Source organism: Ranitomeya imitator, chromosome 6 (assembly GCF_032444005.1).
Source record: "Ranitomeya imitator isolate aRanImi1 chromosome 6, aRanImi1.pri, whole genome shotgun sequence".
Classification (NCBI taxonomy): domain Eukaryota; kingdom Metazoa; phylum Chordata; class Amphibia; order Anura; family Dendrobatidae; genus Ranitomeya; species Ranitomeya imitator.
In genome coordinates this window covers 78,019,207-78,037,940 of record NC_091287.1, presented here as the reverse complement: position 1 = coordinate 78,037,940, position 18,734 = coordinate 78,019,207, and the positions used below count along the sequence as shown (strand labels likewise).

At 42.4% G+C, this 18,734-nt stretch overlaps 1 protein-coding gene across 1 annotated transcript in view; it reads right to left on the bottom strand.

The window, feature by feature from the left end:
* RAPGEF5 (Rap guanine nucleotide exchange factor 5) overlaps positions 1 to 18,734 on the bottom strand; it is a 350,639-nt gene that overhangs the window by 217,221 nt on the left and 114,684 nt on the right. Inside the window, exons 4-5 of the mRNA XM_069729804.1 lie at positions 13,449 to 13,570; positions 4,263 to 4,431 (exon numbers count right to left, since the gene is read on the bottom strand). Of these exons, the coding sequence (XP_069585905.1) occupies positions 4,263 to 4,431; positions 13,449 to 13,570 (291 nt within the window). The remainder of the gene's footprint in view (positions 1 to 4,262; positions 4,432 to 13,448; positions 13,571 to 18,734) is intronic.

The following is an 18,734-nucleotide window of genomic DNA, read 5'->3' as shown; positions in this document are numbered from 1 at the left end:
GAAATGCAACACAAAGAGGATATGTTCACATGTATAGAAGTCACATGCATTTTTTTGTCTCCGCCAGGCATTTTTCAAAACCTCCTCCAGAAATAAATATATATATATATATATATATATATATATATATATATATATATATATATATATATACGTACACATACACACACACACACACACACATTATATTCTATTATATTAACAATGAATTGGATTTCCTATAGAAATGAATAGGAAAAGTTTTTGAAATGGTTTGTAAGAAAAATGTTGGAGCACATGAAATTCAAATAAATGTTCTCAAAAACTCCATGTAAACATAATCAGAACCACCATAAGACAGGATATATATCAACAATATAGCTAAAGATCACCTGATAAATGACAAAACTACACTATATGACCATTATAAAACCAAAAACACATGGGCTACTTGCAAAGTGAACAAGTCTGTAGAAACCTGTTCACACCACCAAAGAACTTGATGACACAAAAGCGCACAGAGAGGTCAAAAAATACTCTGTTGTAAAAAAGTCACAGTAAATAAGCAAGTGCTAGTCAAAAAATGAAAAAATACAGGGTATTTAGTTAATACGTTTTTTTGCAAAAAAAAGTATGTTAAGCTGCTCCACCAATCTCCAAGGTATACCCTTAATAGAGCAGTCCTGTCTAATGTACATAGTCCCTATCTGATGTATTTAAAAACCTGATCACCGGTATAGTACCTGTGTGAACAGGGTTCAGAGAGAAAATATCCATGCAGAACTTGCAAGACTAGCACTTGCTTATTTACTGTGACTTTTTTACAACAGAGTATTTTTTGACCTCTCTGTGCGCTTTTGTGTCTTCAAGTTCTTTGGTGGTGTGAACAGGTTTCTACAGACTTGTTCACTTTGCAAGTAGCCCATGTGTTTTTGGTTTTATAATTGTTCTCTTGTTTCTACAAGCCTAGGGACTCCACCACTCCTCTGTGGGTCATTTGCATTGTAGCTGTTCCATCTTGCAAGTTCTGCATGGATATTTTCTCTCTGAACCCTGTTCACACAGGTACTATACCGGTGATCAGGTTTTTAAATACATCAGATAGGGACTATGTACATTAGACAGGACTGCTCTATTAAGGGTATACCTTGGCGATTGGTGGAGCAGCTTAACATACTTTTTTTGCAAAAAAACGTATTAACTAAATACACTGTATTTTTTCATTTTTTGACTAGCACTTGCTTATTTACTGTGACTTTTTTACAACAGAGTATTTTTTGACCTCTCTGTGCGCTTTTGTGACTATATGACCATTATAGAGCCCAGTAGACCAGGCACGTATAACCCAGAACGACCATTCAACGCACTGTTCTTTAGGTGTGTAACTAAACTATCATTATCTTGCTGCCTTATCTTAAAGTGAAAAGCTAAAAGATGTGTTTGATTGTGATTTAAAAGGTCTATTTTCCCACTCCCCCAAATATACTAAGCTATAATTGCTTCTTTCTTACTTGTCATAGGACCAAATCCTGTCCAATTGCCCCATACAGCAAAGCAGAGAAGATGACTTGTCAGAGTAGTACTTTCTTGTTCACGGGTTAATCTCTTTTCACGGCAACAGACTTCATGGTACAATCATTATCAATTTACAAAGGAACATACAAGGGACTATGTTTATGGCTACCAAAAAGGTAAGGAGACTGACTGAACTTACTAGGGAAAATGTTTAAAGGAGAGATTGAGAAATGTTCAAGGGACTACGGTATTTAATAGAATTGGGCAGAAGGGGTAAGGTGATTTGTTAGTGATCCTACTAAGGACTATGTATGTATGGTTCCCAGAAGAGAAAGAAGACTGAACAGGGATCTTACTAGGAACTACTGTATATTCATACATGTCACATGGAAAAAGACAACTATCTATACAGAATGTGTAAGTAGAATGACTAGGTAACTAAATATGAGATATATTTATAGCTTCCAAGGATGATAAAACTGACCAGGAAACTTAAGTCTGACTACGTTCCCATGATGACCATTTGAACAATTGCAAGGCAAAAATTGAGAAAAAAAACTTCTTGTGGTGGGTATTGTCATGATGAAGGCAAGGATGAGAAAGTGTAGAAAAACAATGAACATTTATTAAAAGACAAAAACACGTTTTCAAAATCGATCTGAATTCTTCCTCAGGCTGTCTTTTAATAAAATGTTTGTTTCTTTCTACCCCTTCTCATCATCATGACAGCGCTCACCACAACATTTTTTTTTCTCCTTTTTTGCCACAGTTGTTTTAATAAGACATTATGTTGGCTTTAACAGGTGGAGCAGCAGTCTACACGAGGAATACACATCACTACTACTCTCATCAGAGTTGTGCCCGATTTGCACAACACCACGTGAGCAGATCCCATCGACTCTTCCATGTTTCACATCACCAGTCCTTCACCATGGATCGCTCCTATTTTGTGTTCTGTGATGAGTATTTAGTTAAGCTTGATGTTGAAGTATTTCTGCACCTATTAGTGAAATTAGGTTATTTTCGTTTTTTGCTTTTTTTGTCTCTTTTTGCTATGCAATGTTTTAAATAATGTTGTATTGTTTTTGATGCTCCATGGCATTTGGTTTTGACAAAACTGATACATTCATGTGCTAATTAGAGAAGAATCATATTAAACACACACACACACACATACACACACATATATTGTATTTTTTTTTTATTGTGGATTTTCTGTATTTAATGCAATTCTTTGTGAAAAATCTGCGCAGAAAACTCTGTGTATCCATAGGATAAATTGTCATGTTGTGGATATCAATCACACGCAGGTCAGTTCCCGTTGCGCAAAAAAAATTGACAGTGGGTGTGAAATTTCTATAAATCCCATCTACTGTACTAGAACTCTGCACAGAAATTACACACAACACCAAAAACTCCTCATGGGAACTTAACCTTACAACTAGCAAAAAAATAAAGGCGACTGATGAGGAGCAAAGACATATAGGTTGCATACACAAGATGTTGCAAGTGGACACAAAATAGGAAAACAAGTCCACCCAGCAACTTCCGCACAATAGCACAGATTGGCAGCGGTAGTGAGGGGGACACAAAGAAGGGAAAATAGAAGGAGGGTATTTTTGGATTGTAAACCATGAAAATTAGATTAAAATAGAATTTATTAGGCTAGGGTCACATTGCGTTAGTGCAATTTGTTTAGCGCTAGCGCTAGCGGATTGCGCTAACGCAATGTTTTCTATGGGGCAGCGGTCGGGGTCGCGGTAACGTCCCCGCTCTCGCAGATCCCCGATCTGCGAGAGCGGGGAACGGACCGCGGGCGCGCCTCGGACGCTGCAAGCAGCGTCCGCGGCGCGCCAGGAATCACCGGCGCGTCGCTAGCGCGTGCCGAACATGGCACGCGCTAGTGAAGCGCGTTCCCATTGCCTTCAATGGGCGCGTTAACGGCCGTGTTGCACAGCGTTAATTTCGCCGTGCAACGCTGTCCGTTTAACGCGGTCCCATAACGCAATGGGAACCCAGCCTTAGGCTTACGGGACTCATGTGAACTTGATTCATAGAAGAAGGCCTTTTCATTTATGAAAATGTAAAGTTATCCATAATGGTGTGCATATTTGAAAATATAATAATTACTAACTAAATAAGTATTCAGGACAGTACATTCAGGCTATGTGCCCACGTTGCATATTCGTGTGCGGATTTTTCCATGCAGATTTTGAAAAATCTGCAGATTTTCCACAGATTTCCAGCGGTTTTTCTGCGGATTTCACCTGCGTTTTAACACCTGCGGATTCCTATTGAGGAACAGGTGTAAAACGCTGCGGAATTGACATGCTGTGGAAAATACAATGCAGAGTTTCCGCGTGGTATTTTCCGCAGCACGTGCACTGCGGATTTTGTTTTCCATAGGTTTACATGGTACTGTAAACCGCATGGAAAACTGCTGCGAATCCGCAGCGTCAAATCCGAAACGTGTGCACATACCCTTATATCTAATGTGTAAATGGCCACCCACATAGATGCAGCCCGCTGAGTTCTTGGTGTCAGGACCTGTAAGAGCACAATGATTTTCACATCTAATACATATCATGATGAAATCCTGTCATTACTTATAGAAAAATAAAAATGTTTCCTTAAAACAGTAAAAAACACACGGTTTACATAAAATATGGAATTAGCACAGTGTGTATTAATGCACTGAACTCTCAGCTAGTTCTTGACTACTCAGCTTAAATGTTTGGCAGAGCTGTGATTCGGAACACAAAACTTACACATCGCAGATATTCGAGGTCAGTGGAGCAAGTGGTGCAAGCTGTTTTAAGAGTTGAACGCCCATCTGCCAGCCTTTGTCTCTTCCAAATTCACAGGCAGCATCGGCACACTCATCTGACGAAAACTGGTAGAACACAAAGCCATCCTGGAAGCAATGCTGTTTGTCCACTGTATGGAAAGAAGAAAAAAAATAGGACGTGTGAATTCAAGGTCACATGGATACCTATACTATGTATTGCTGCCTTTTTAGACGTTAATGCTTAAACTATATCAAACAGTGACACGGTATACACAGCGTTGTCCTTAATGGAAATCATCTAAGCACAAAGGTCACTGCCTCCCTCAAGATCAGCACACTCTACTCCTGCTGCTAGGTAAGTTCTCATTCTGCCTGCAGATTGGTTATGCCTGGTCACATTGAACTCCAGCCTCTCCTGCACTTAGAGGACTAAAGTAAAAATTGTATTTTAATTTTTAGAACAAAAAAAAAAAGAATATTATAAATGAGAATCTGTATGGCAAAAAATAGTCAATTAACACTGGCAATTTGATGATAGATAAGATTGTAGTGATGACCATTCGGCCTATGTTCTTTGTCTAAATATTTTTGGTATCCTCTACCTAAAAACAATCATTTGGTCAAGTAAAAGGGCAGAAAGCAGTCAATGCACAAGCTTTGCTCCCCGTGCATTTAGGTGGTCCTGGGACTTCCATGCTTGGGTACAGTTACAACAGTTGGTGCTTCCAGCCCCAAAACCTGCTTTGTATACCCAGCGAAAGCTCTTAAAAAATAATTAGGCACATGGCCTCATTTTTCCAGACCTATCTAAATTCACAAAAATTACATCATGGCAAAAAAAACATGGCACAATATCTGGGGTATGGCATGACATGATTTCTGTGGGTACCATGGTAGTAATGCTGCGAGTACTGAGTGGCACTATTCCTGTAGTCAATGTATAATGCTACGTAAGGCAATGTTCCACACTTTTTATTATTTATTTTGACCTGCATTTCTTGACAATCTCGACCATAAAAGTAAATTTCGTAGTAAAGGAATTGTATTGCATATTTATATAATTATTATTTTGTCCTGTAGGGTGTGCAGTAAGGACCTTTCTACAGTCATGGACAAAAATTTTGAGAATGAGACAAATATTAATTTTTCCAAAGTCTACTGCTTCATTTTTTCTAATGGCAATTTGCATATAATCCTGAATGTCAGAGTGATCAGCTTAACAGCAATTACTGTACTTGCAAAGTCAATATTTGCCCAGAAAATGAACTTTAACCCCCAAAACACATTTCAACATCATTGCAGTCCTGCCTTAAAAGGAGCAGCTAACATCGTTTTAGTGATTGATCCATTAACACAGGTGTGGGTGTTGATGAGGACAAGGCTGGCGATCAATCAGTCATCATGATTAAGTAAGAATGACATCACTGGACACTTTAAAAGGAGGCTGGTGCTTGGTATCATTGTTTCTCTTCAGTTAACCATGGTTATCTCTATAGAAACACGTGCAGCCATCATTGCACTGCACAAAAATGGCCTAACAGGGAAGAGTATCGCAGCTACAAAGATTGCACCTCAGTCAACAATCTATCACATCATCAAGAATTTCAAGGAGAGAGCTTCCCTTGTTGTCAAAAAGGCTCCAGGGCGCCCAAGAAAGACCAGCAAGCGCCAGGACCTTATCTTAAAACTGTTTCAGCTGCAGGATCGGACTACCAGCAGTGCCGAGCTTCCTCAGGAATGGCAGCAGGCTGGTGTCAGTGCTTCTGCACGCACTGTGAGGCAGAGACTCTTTGAGCAAGGCCTGGTTTCAAGGAGGGCAGCAAAGAAGCCACTTCTCTCCAGAAAAAACATCAGGGACCAACTGATATTCTGCAAAAGGTACAGGGAGTGGACTGCTGAGGACTGGGGCAAAGTCATTTTCTCTGATGAATCCCCTTTTCGATTGTTTGGGACATCTGGAAGACAGCTTATTCGGAGAAGAAGAGGTGAGCGCTACCACCAGTCTTGTCTCATGCCATCTGTAAAGCATCCTGAAACCATTCATGTGTGGGGTTGCTTCTCAGCCAAGGGAATCGGCTCACTCACAGTCTTGCCTAAAAACACAGCCATGAATAAAAAATGGTACCAGAATGTCCTCCAAGAGCAACTTCTCCCAACCGTTCAAGAGCAGTTTGGCGCCCAACAATGCCTTTTCCAGCATGATGGAGCACCTTGCCATAAAGCAAAGGTGATAACTAAATGGCTCATGGAACAAAACATAGAGATTTTGGGTCTATGGCCTGGAAACTCCCCAGATCTTAATCCTATTGAGAACTTGTGGTCAATCATCAAGAGATGGGTGGACAAACAAAAACCAACAAATTCTGGCAAAATGCAAGCATTGAGTATGCAAGAATGGACTGCAATCAGTCAGGATTTGGTCCAGAAGTTGATTGAGAGCATGCCAGGGAGAATTGCAGAGGTCTTGAAAAAGAAGGGTCAACACTGCAAATATTGACTTGCTGCATTAACTCATTCTAACTGTCAATATAACCTATTGGTACTCAAAATATGATTGCAATTATATTTCTGTATGTGATAGAAACATTAGACAAACACTATTAAAAACCAGAGGGCAGCAGATCATGTGAAAATATAATTTTGCTGTTATTCTCAAAAATTTTGGCCATGACTGTAGTGTACAGTATTGGTTTTTTACCATATACAATATATTTTGTCCCCGTGTGTGACACAAATCACTTCTCTCCACAGAATACTATGAAGGTAAAAGAACGCAAACAAAATAGATAAGAAAAGGATTATCCAAATATATTCACGTTCTTATTATCACAGAGATAAAAAAATGACTGTGAGCGACCTTTATCGTTCTTGATGGAAATGGGAGTTTAGAGAAAGTAAACACGGAGCTCTCGTCTGCCGGCTTAGCACATTCATGCTATAAGTGAGATTACTTTAATATTGTAAAATGCCATTGCTGTGATCTACTGCCGAGACCTGTAGGAAAACGCTCAACAGACATTTCTGATGGGATTTAAAGAAAATGGAGCTCCTGGGACTGTGTCTGGGAGCATTTACAGCCATAGTACGCACTCTTTAGGCCTCGTACATCGGCAACATTACAGCTTATTTTTTAGAGAGCCATAATGGGGCACTTGAAGAAGTGAATGGGGTTTTAACTGTACCTCTGATTTTATACCTAAGCACAACAGGGGTTTTTCTTCTTTTAGAAACAGAAGCAGAGGCCAAAGTCAAAATGATTTGCAATATTTTGTCATCTGAAAAGGCGACCTCAACACAGCAATTGTGAACGACAAATCATTCTGAAGATGGTCGGATGAAATTTCGAGTGCATGCCGAATTGATCAGAAGTATCTCTGTAATAGCACAGTAATGGGTCTAATCCTTCTTTCTTTGAGCAAAAGCAAGAAGGGCTCAATTATTGCTATAAAATCTGTTTTTAGACATGTTGAGAAGTTCTACTCAATGTCACGCTACATGATGCAATACTAGCAGCATTATCGAAGCAAGAAGAAAATCCATTGTCGGCTTCATGAACATATACAGTTAGGGCCAGAAATATTTGGACAGTGACACAATTTTCGCGAGTTGGGCTCTGCATGCCACCACATTGGAATTAAAATGAAACCTCTACAACAGAATTCAAGTGCAGATTGTAACGTTTAATTTGAAGGGTTGATCAAAAATATCTGATAGAAAATGTAGGAATTGTACACATTTCTTTACAAACACTCCACATTTTAGGAGGTCAAAAGTAATTGGACAAATAAACATAACCCAAACAAAATATTTTTATTTTCAATATTTTGTTGCAAATCCTTTGGAGGCAATCACTGCCTTAAGTCTGGAACCCATGGACATCACCAAACGCTGGGTTTCCTCCTTCTTAATGCTTTGCCAGGCCTTTACAGCCGCAGCCTTCAGGTCTTGCTTGTTTGTGGGTCTTTCCGTCTTAAGTCTGGATTTGAGCAAGTGAAATGCATGCTCAATTGGGTTTAGATCTGGAGATTGACTTGGCCATTGCAGAATGTGCCACTTTTTGGCACTCATGAACTCCTGGGTAGCTTTGGCTGTATGCTTGGGGTCATTGTCCATCTGTACTATAAAGCGCCGTCCAATCAACTTTGCAGCATTTGGCTGAATCTGGGCTGAAAGTATATCCCGGTACACTTCAGAATTCATCCGGCTACTCTTGTCTGCTCTTATGTCATCAATAAACACAAGTGACCCAGTGCCATTGAAAGCCATGCATGCCCATGCCATCACGTTGCCTCCACCATGTTTTACAGAGGATGTGGTGTGCCTTGGATCATGTGCCGTTCCCTTTCTTCTCCAAACTTTTTTCTTCCCATCATTCTGGTACAGGTTGATCTTTGTCTCATCTGTCCATAGAATACTTTTCCAGAACTGAGCTGGCTTCTTGAGGTGTTTTTCTGCAAATTTAACTCTGGCCTGTCTATTTTTGGTATTGATGAATGGTTTGCATCTAGATGTGAACCCTTTGTATTTACTGTCATGGAGTCTTCTCTTTACTGTTGACTTAGAGACAGATACACCTACTTCACTGAGAGTGTTCTGGACTTCAGTTGATGTTGTGAATGGGTTCTTCTTCACCAAATTAAGTATGCGGCGATCATCCACCACTGTTGTCATCCGTGGACGCCCAGGCCTTTTTGAGTTCCCAAGCTCACCAGTCAATTCCTTTTTTCTCAGAATGTACCCAACTGTTGATTTTGCTACTCCAAGCATGTCTGCTATCTCTCTGATGGATTTTTTCTTTTTTTCCAGCCTCAGGATGTTCTGCTTCACCTCAATTGAGAGTTCCTTTGACCGCATGTTGTCTGCTCACAGCAACAGCTTCCAAATGCAAAACCACACACCTGGAATCCACCCCTGACCTTTTAACTACATCATTGATTACAGGTTAACGAGGGAGACGCCTTCAGAGTTAATTGCAGCCCTTAGAGTCCATTGTCCAATTACTTTTGGTCCCTTGAAAAAGAGGACGCTATGCATTACAGAGCTATGATTCCTAAACCCTTTCTCCGATTTGGATGTGGAAACTATCATATTGCAGCTGGGAGTGTGCACTTTCAGCCCATATTATATATAATTGTATTTCTGAACATGTTTTTGTAAACAGCTAAAATAACAAAACTTGTGTCACTGTCCAAATATTTCTGGCCCTAACTGTAAATATAACCAACAAAATAAAACTTAAAACTTTTTTTTTATTTTAGGAGAACAAGCTTATTAGGAGACTAAATGAGCACTTTTGTGAATAGTGTGAATTGATGTCAATGGGATTGGCCAACCATATAATGTGTATGGGGGCCTCCTGACATTTTACCAACGTCAACTGAAGTCAAATTCTTAATCCATTTGTTTCCACCACTGTAGAAAGTGTCTGATGATGGCTTTCTACTCTCTCCCCAATGAGAACATTCATGTTTATGGGGAAGTCAAGAGATAGCTTTTGGCCAAAGAAAGACAGGATCTTAGGAAATTAAATGAGCAATTTAGAGAACAACAGTTCGGCAAAGTTCAGATGAACCTTGAAATTATTGAGCCAGTGACTGAGGATAGTTGCAAGCACTGTTTGTCCGTGAAATGATCGTGAACAGTGCTGTTGCAACATTTTTTATTACACACACACACACACACACACACACACACACACACACACACACACACACACACACACACAATCTTAGAAAATTGCTCATGTGCACTTGCACAATGACTGAAAATGGTCAATGTGCTTTCTGTGTATGGTCTGTTGTGCACACAGACACCAAACTGGGCAAAAATAGACCAGTCTGAACCCAGAAGAGGCCGATTCACATATATCAATGGTTTCCTGACAGATGTTTTTTTTTTTTCATTTCAAAAAGCACAGATACATGAGATTGTATGGTGTACTTAAAGGGAAACTGAAAGCTGTGACATGCTGCCCAATACTGCATACTTTAAAAACCACCGAAGACCAAGCCACACACTTAGTCAGACTTCTCCCCACCCGTTGTCATTCAATGACCGGTCTCTCCATACATATGTGTATAGGGAGAGACCTTTCACTCAAGGGGAGCGGCCTTGGAGAAGCCGGGGACACCACTGTCTGACTAGTCTACCATGCAACATAACAGCCAGTCTCTGATACATGCTGTTTGTGGTTCGAGCAGCATGAATCAACTACTAGGTTTCCCTTTAAGCAGCTTGATGACAAAATTGTGCATTGTTCTAGTAGCCTTAGTAGGACAGGCAGGGAAATAACTGGTAATGCATTTTATTCCACTGGATACAAAACCATTGTCATAGGAAATAATGGGATTAGATGCATTATTAGCTTCAAGCTACAGTTTTGTGCTAAGCAGGAGGAAATCAAGACGGGACCAGGCATATGTCAAAGGGACCTAAACTTATAGATCAGTATCCTGGGATATCTGGGGGATTGTGGCATTAACACATCCATTCAATTGGGAATAGGCAAAATTTTGAATCATACAAGAAAGTGTATAGCCAGGCAATGGCTCTCCTGCAGTCCGCCTGGGATTGAACAGATAATTAGAGTCTTGAATAACACCATTCTAATGGAGAAAAATATATATATTAAGGTGCGGTTAAGAAATTTGGGGAAAAATGGATCAAATGTACCCGGGTTGTTTCAGAGGCTCTTGCTGGAGATGTGATATTTAATACATTTACCATATATACTCGAGTATAAGCCGAGATTTTCAGCCTATTTTTTAAGGCTGAAAGTGACCCTCTCGGCTTATACTCAAGTAATTCCCAGGGTGTCGGTGGGGGAGGGGGAGCGGCAGCTGTCACATACTCACCTGCTCCCGACGCGGTCCCTGCTGCTCCGATGCGATGGTCTCTGGGAGCCACAGCTCTTCCTGTGTTCAGCGGTCACTGGTACCGCTCATTATAGTAATGAATATGGACGTGAATCCACTCCCATAGGGGTGGAGCGCATATTCATTACTTTAATGAGCAGTACCAGTGACTGCTGAGCACAGGAATAAGCTGCCGGCCTGGGACGACGGAGAAGCAGGGACCGTTCCGGGAGGGTGAGTATAACAGGGGAGTGTGAGCATTGCGCGATATTCACCTGTCCCAGTTCCACATCCTCTGGCTGTGATGTTCAGGTCAGAGGGCGCGATGACGTGGTTAGTGTGCGCGCCGCCCTCTGCCTAAACAGTCAGAGAGCTGGAAGACTGCGGTGGAATGGGGGACAGGTGAATATCGCAAGTGCCGGGGGCCTGAGTGACGAGAGATGAGCATCTAATGGGGCCATCAACCTTTGTGTACCATTGTATGGGGCATAATCTATGGAGCATCATATGGGGCCATCATTAACCTTTTGTGCAAAATTATATGGGGCATATTTTAATATGGAGCATCTTATGGGGCCCATCATGAACTTTATGGAGCATTATATGGGGAATATTTTGTATGGAGCATCTTATAGGGCCCATCATGAACTGTATAGAGCATTATATGGGGCTCCTGATTCAATATGGATATTCAAAAACACTTAACCTACTGATGTCTCAATCAATTTTACTTTTATTGGTACCTACCGTATATACTCGAGTATAAGCCGAGATTTTCAGCCCATTTTTTTGGTCACACCCGGGGTTGACAGGGGAGCGGGGGCTGTCTAGCTAAACTTACCTACTGCTGGCGCGGTCCCTGCATGTCCCTGCTTCTTCCAGCGCTGCAGATTCTTCCTGTACTGAACGGTCACATGGTACCGCTCATTACAGTAATGAATATGCGGCTCCACCTCCCATAGAGGTGGAGCCGCATATTCATTACTGTAATGATCGGTAACTGTGACCGCTCAATACAGGAAGAAGATGCAGCGGTGGAAGAAGCAGGGACGCGCAGGGACCGCGCCAGGAGCAGGTAAGTATACGGGGAGGGGAGCGCAGCGCGATATTTACCTGCTCCTTGTTCTGGTGCGGCTCCGTCTCCAGTGTCCTCTGGCAGTGACGCTCAGGTCAGAGGGCGAGGTGACGTAGTCAGTGCGCGCCGTCTGCTGAGCGTCAGTGCTGGAGACGGAGCCGCACAAGGAGCAGGTAAATATTGAAAGCGCTGGCATCCTGAGCAAGAGAGGTGAGTATGTGATTTTTTTTTTTATTGCAGCAGCAGCAGCATTCTATATGGCACAGCTTTATATGGAGCATCTATGGGGCCATAATCACCATTTGCTCTCCCTCAGTAGTATGATGCGCTAAACTAGAATATTAAGAAACAAATTGTTACAATTTTTTTGCAACAAAGGGGGAGGTCCAACAAACAAAGTGTTTGCCTTGAGGTCTATAAAATTCTTTGGAACACTTGTTCTATTACACAAATTGTTATGTTACACCCAGCTGCTTTACAGTGTTTAGAAAGAGTAGATATATTTGTTTAAAAGGTTAATCCCATCATTAAAAGGGGGATAACTTGAGGGAAGTTGGGACTTCAATTGCTGGGACTCCCACTAATTGGCCAGTAAGTCTGAAGAAGGGGCACACACCCCAAAACGTGTTACTGTATGATCAAATAAAAGAAAGAATTTCATCTTCTTTAACCATCTTTGAGTCATCTTGACCCGGGAGCGCGGCCCTGTTAATGGTTTTCTTCTTGTATCTATTCTGAAGTTGTAGTTATTTCACAGCTTCTTTAAAAGCTATATATTTTGCTTCTATTGGGAGTTAAAAATCTTTGAGAATAACAATGTTAACTATACAAGAGGCAAAACTGATTTGATTTATTTTCCAGCATATCTTTTTAAAACCAAAAATTTCAAGCCTAGGACTAGAGGAAACATGTTCAATGAAGGATTAGCCACAGAAATAACACTTCCGATAAATGCAGCAGCTATATAACATGGAGACATGTACGTGCACCAAGGAGAAGTAACACCAAAGTGATGGGACATGCTGCCGGCATAGGACATTCCTTTCCCTTCATGCACCACTACCTTCCAGGAACAGAAGTAACACAGTTATCCATAAAATTATTTTCATCTCAATAATTCTTTAGAACAGCTGGAACATTTTTCAGAAGAAAAAAAGAAAAGCTGTTTGCACTGTCTCTCATCTCTCGTTAGGATTTTGTGAGTTATATAAATACAAATGGTTTCAGTTTAACAGACCTGAAAGCAGGATTCCCAGTTTAAGCAAGATTTGCCAGATTCCAGCAGCGGTGTATCTACATTGAACAAATGGGCAGTGCTGCATGAGCCAATCCACCAACTCTGATCCTACACAACTTTTTCTAAAAAGAAAAAAAAAAAAGAAAAATTAGAGGATATATGATTGATCCAGAAATAATAATTAGAAAAGATATTTTAAAAATACAATTACTTTATACATCAATAAACATTTAAAACTCCACAAATATTTCTAGTAAAAAAAACTTTTTAATTCTTATATTATTCAAACATAAATGTATTGGATATCCTGACACATATTCACTATGTTTCTAGGCTGAATCTGGGGAGCTGACAGCTAAAGGGATCCTGTCACCAGGTTTGGCCGATAGGAGTTACAGCCATCACCTTTCAGCCCCGATATACAGCACTCTATGATGCTGTATATAAGCCGCCATCTTGACCTGTAAGAGTAGAATAATACATTTTATTATACTCACCTGTGGGATGGTGTGGTCCGAGGGGTGTCACTTTTCTTGGTCTGGCGCCTGCCATCTTCTTGCGATGCCAAAAAGTTATTTTTCTTCTCTTACAAGTCAGGTTAGGGGATTATATACAGCATTAGAGCATGCTGTATATCAGGGCTGAAAGGTGGTGACCATAACTCATATCGGCCAAACCCGGTGACAGGTTCACTTTAAAGGGACAATAAAATTTAAAATGAAAAATTTGCCCAGTGAGTTAGTCAGTCTGTAGAATTTTTATGAAAAGTCTTGTAAATAAATTGAACAGAGCATAAGTGTTAATTTCCTCCTAATCCATTGCTATATTGAATGACAGATTTTTTTCGCAGAAATAATTCTACTCTTGTCAATGCGCTGACTTGCTGAATACAATGTGCTAAATCTATACATAGAGTGGGGGAAATGAGTATTTGATACACTGCCAATTTTAAACATTTTCCCACCTACAAAGAGACAGAATGTTAAAAAAAATCCAGAAAATCACATTCTATGATTTACATAATTAACTTGTATTATATTGCATGAAATAACTATTTGATAAAATAGAACTTAATATTTAGTACTGAAACCTTTGATTGAAATTACAGAGGTCAGATGTTTCCTGTAATTCTTGACCAAGTTTGCACAGAGTGCAGCAGGGATTTTGGCCCACTCCTCCACATACAGATCTTCTCTAGATCTTTCAGGTTTCGGAGCTGTCGCTGGGCAAAGTTTTCAACTCCCTCCAAAAGATATTCTATTTGGTTCAGTTCTGGAGACTAGCTGGGCCACTTAAGGACCTTGAAATGTTTGTTATGGAGTCACTCCTTAGTTGCCCTGGTTGTGTGTTTCAGGTCATTGTCATGCTGGAAAACCCAGCCATGACCCATCTTCAATCTTCTTGCTGAATGAAGACGGCTGTTGGCCACAATCTCGCAACATATGACCCCATCCATCTTACCTACAATACAATGTAGTCGTCCTGCCCCCTTTGCAGAACAGCACCCCTAAAGTATGAGGTTCCCCCTATCATGCTTCATGGTTGGGAAGGTGTTCTTGGGGTTGTACTCATCCTTCTTCTTCCAAACATAGTGAGTAGAGCTAATACCAGAAAGTTCTATTTTGATTTTATCTGACCCATGACCTTCTCCCATGCCTCCTCTGGAACATCTAGATGGTCATTGGCGAACTTCAAACTGGCCAGGACCTGTGCTGGTGTGACCTTGCATGCCCACCAGGATTATTCTCCATGACTGCGTAGTGTGTTACTAATGGTAATGTTTGAGACTGTGGTCCCAGCTGTCTTCAGGTCATTGACCAGGTCCTCCCGTGTAATTCTGGGCTGATTCCTGACATTTCTCAGAATTATCCTTACGCCATAAGGTGAGATCTTGCATGGAGCCCCAGACCGAGGAACATTGACAGTCGGCTTGTGTTTCTTCCATTTTCTAAATACTTGTGCCACCCACTGTTGCATTCTCACCAAGCTGCTTCCCTATTGTCCTGTAGCCTATTCCCAGCCTTGTGCAGGTCTACAATTTTGTCTCTGGTGTCCTTAGCTCTGTTGTCTTAGCCATGGTGGAGAGCTTGGAATGTGATTGAGTGTGTGGACAGGTATCTGTTATACAGGTAACAATTATTACAGGTAATGAGTGCAGAGTAGAAGGGTTTCTTAAAGAAACCGAAACACCTTGTCTGCAAATTGAGATACTGATTTGGCTTTTATCCTAAGTCATATTGCACGACTCGTTAAAGAGTTGATTGTGACTTGTAGGATCGCTACTTCCAACAGGTGGCGCTATAGAGTTTAAGTCCTCTTTTCCTCAGAAGAGGCAATTTGCATAAAGAAAAACTAACATTTCTGTGAGAGCCAGAATTGTTGCTGGTTGGTAGGTGATCAAATATTTATTTTATGCAATTAAATGGAATAATTAGTTAAAAACCATACAATGTGATTTTCTGCTTTTTTTATTTTTAGATTCTGTTTCTCACAGTTTAATTGAACCTATAATAAAAATTACAGACCTCTCCATTGTGTGAAGTGGGAAAACTTGCAAAAGAAGCAGAACAGAATGTTCCCAGCCGGGCTGAACTGCGATGACCTTGGTGAGATCCCCACTAGCACCGCTAGTTCAAATTCATGGCAGTGAAATTCTTCCGGTGAACTCGCCTCTGCACCGTGAGACTTTCACCAGTCACTGACGCAGCGCTCGCAGCAGCTCACTCACCAGTGGTTCTCAGCCTGGACCGGTTGCATCTTGGCACTGTCCAGGTGGAAAACTGTTTATCCCTCAGACATGGATTATGGCTTGGGTCAGTATGACGAACATGTGAGGGATATTGTTGTTTTTTATTTTTGTCTTATTTCACGAGAACGAGGAATTCAGTGGAATTAGGTGTTAGGAGTCGAGTTTCCTCTGCTGCACAGGGGGAATCTCGATCCGTGTCTGCTGCAGTCTCCCATTCGGTATCGGCCGCAGTGGGCTCTGCTCAGCGGAGACGTCGCTCCCAGCGTCTCGCTGGGGCTGATTCGGTGCATAGGGTCACTACTGCCTTTTCTGGCTTTCCTATGGTACCCTGCACTGATCTGCGGCGAGCGAGCCTCTCTGGGACTAAGTCCTTGTTTACTCACACTGAGCATGCCCAGGGCAGGGTCTCCCATTGGAGGTCGAGGGCCACATGTTCGGTCACATGCTCAGGTGCTGCAGTACATTCCATTGGTCCTTCTGGAAGGTCCTGAAAGGGCAAAACATGCTCAGGTACTGCAGCACTTTCCATTGGTCCTTCTGGAAGGTCCTGAAAGGGCAAAAACTTCTGTAGCAGCTTCCTGTGCTGCAACTATATAAACTGCGCATGACCGCACGGCCATGCGCTAGTATTGTCTTATGTTATGTGCTTTGCGCCAGTGTGGTCACATGTATGTGTGTTCAGGGACCCGGCTGATATAAGCCCCTAGAATGCTGGCTCCTCCGGTGAGGAGTTTTGTGTGTTTGTGTGACCACTGACTGCTCTCTGTTTGGGCAGTTAGCCTGTGCCTCTGTGGAGTCTAACAGGACACAGTGCTTTCCTTTCACGGCTACTCAGTGAATTAACTGAGTTAGTCTATACCGCCATATAGCTCCGCCGTTTGCTAGCAGCAGGTACTCCTGCACGGTGGACCCCGGGCTGCGAACGCACCAATATCAATAAACATCTCTATTTACTCGGTGCGTTCCGCTAGCCCTAACAGAATACTAGCGCCAGGGTCTGGCTAGTAAATGGCGGACATTCAGCAATCTTTGCGGTATATCCAGCAGCTGGAGGGTAGGTTGGCGGCTCTCGAGAGCTCAACCTCAGCTGTGGATGTTACCGCAGTTGCTGTACAGGCTGCTAGCGTGGCTGCAGCAACCTTGTCCACTGCCACCCCTGTTCCGACGTTATCTCGCCTCCCGCTGCCAGAAAAATTTTCTGGAAATAGCAAAACTTGTAGGGGATTCGTGAGTCAGTGCTCTATTCACCTCGAGCTCCTGGCTGCACATTTTCCTACAGAGCGGGCTAAGGTGGGATTTATTGTGTCTCTTTTGTCGGACAGGGCGTTGGAGTGAGCTACGCCGCTGTGGGAGCGTGGTGATCATGTGGTGCAGAGTGCTCCGTTGTTCCTGAGCACTCTGAAAAAGGTCTTTTTAGGACCTCAAGTCACCCATGGCACAGCGCTCCAACTACTGGCATTAACTCAGGGTGAGTCCTTGGTCAGCCATTTTTCCGTCCGCTTCCGTACTTTAGCTTCCGAGCTGGAGTGGTCGGATAAAGCCCTTATCCCCATATTTTGGAGGGGCCTGGCTGACCACATTAAGGACGCTCTGGCCACTAGGGAGATTCCTGCCACACTGGAAGAGTTAATAACTGTCTCTACTCGTATTGACCTCCGTTTTAACGAGCGGAGGTTGGAGCGAGCCCAGTGTAGGCAGAGGTTTCGGCTGGCTCCCACCTTCGCCAAACCTTTGGAATCTCCAGTCCAGGCATCCGAGTCACATGAGGCCTTAGAGGTGACACGAGCGGGATCCAAGTCTCAGTCTGCCGTGCACATAAGGTCCGTCAGGTTTGCCAGCAGTCAGGACACCTTGCCTCCAAGGGTCCTCAGCGGTCGGGGAAACGTCAGCGTCTAGTGGCAGATGGAGGAGGTACACTAGACACGGCGACGTTTGCCTCAAAGTTGTCCTTCAAGGGGACAATTACCATAGGCCCATCCACTCTTATGGTCGAGCTATGCGTGGATTCTGGGGCAGAGGGTAACTTTATGTCTTCCGCTTTTGCCCAGCGTCACGCAATACCCTTGGTGATGCTCGCCAAGCCGGTAACCATTCGAGTGGTAAATGGGTCAACACTACCTTCACAGATTACCCACCAAACCATTCCTTTCACGCTATCTGTGTCTCCATCACATCAGGAGATAATCTCCCTATTAGTCATTCCTGAGGGAATTGATGATGTCCTGTTGGGGATACCATGGCTTCGCTACCATTCTCCTCATATTGAGTGGTCCTCTGGGAGAATTTTGGGATGGAGAAAATCTTGTGAGGGTAGATGTCTGAGGGAGTGCGTTCAGGTTGCTACTACACAGGTACCCGCAGATCTTTCCTCTTTCCCCAAGCACTATTGGCCCTATGCAGACGTGTTCTCCAAAAGAGCTGCAGAGACCCTTCCGCCTCACCGCCCCTATGACTGTCCTATTGACCTCTTGCCTGGTGCTGAGCCTCCCCGGGGTCGGGTCTATCCGTTATCTCTCCCGGAGACGGAGGCAATGTCC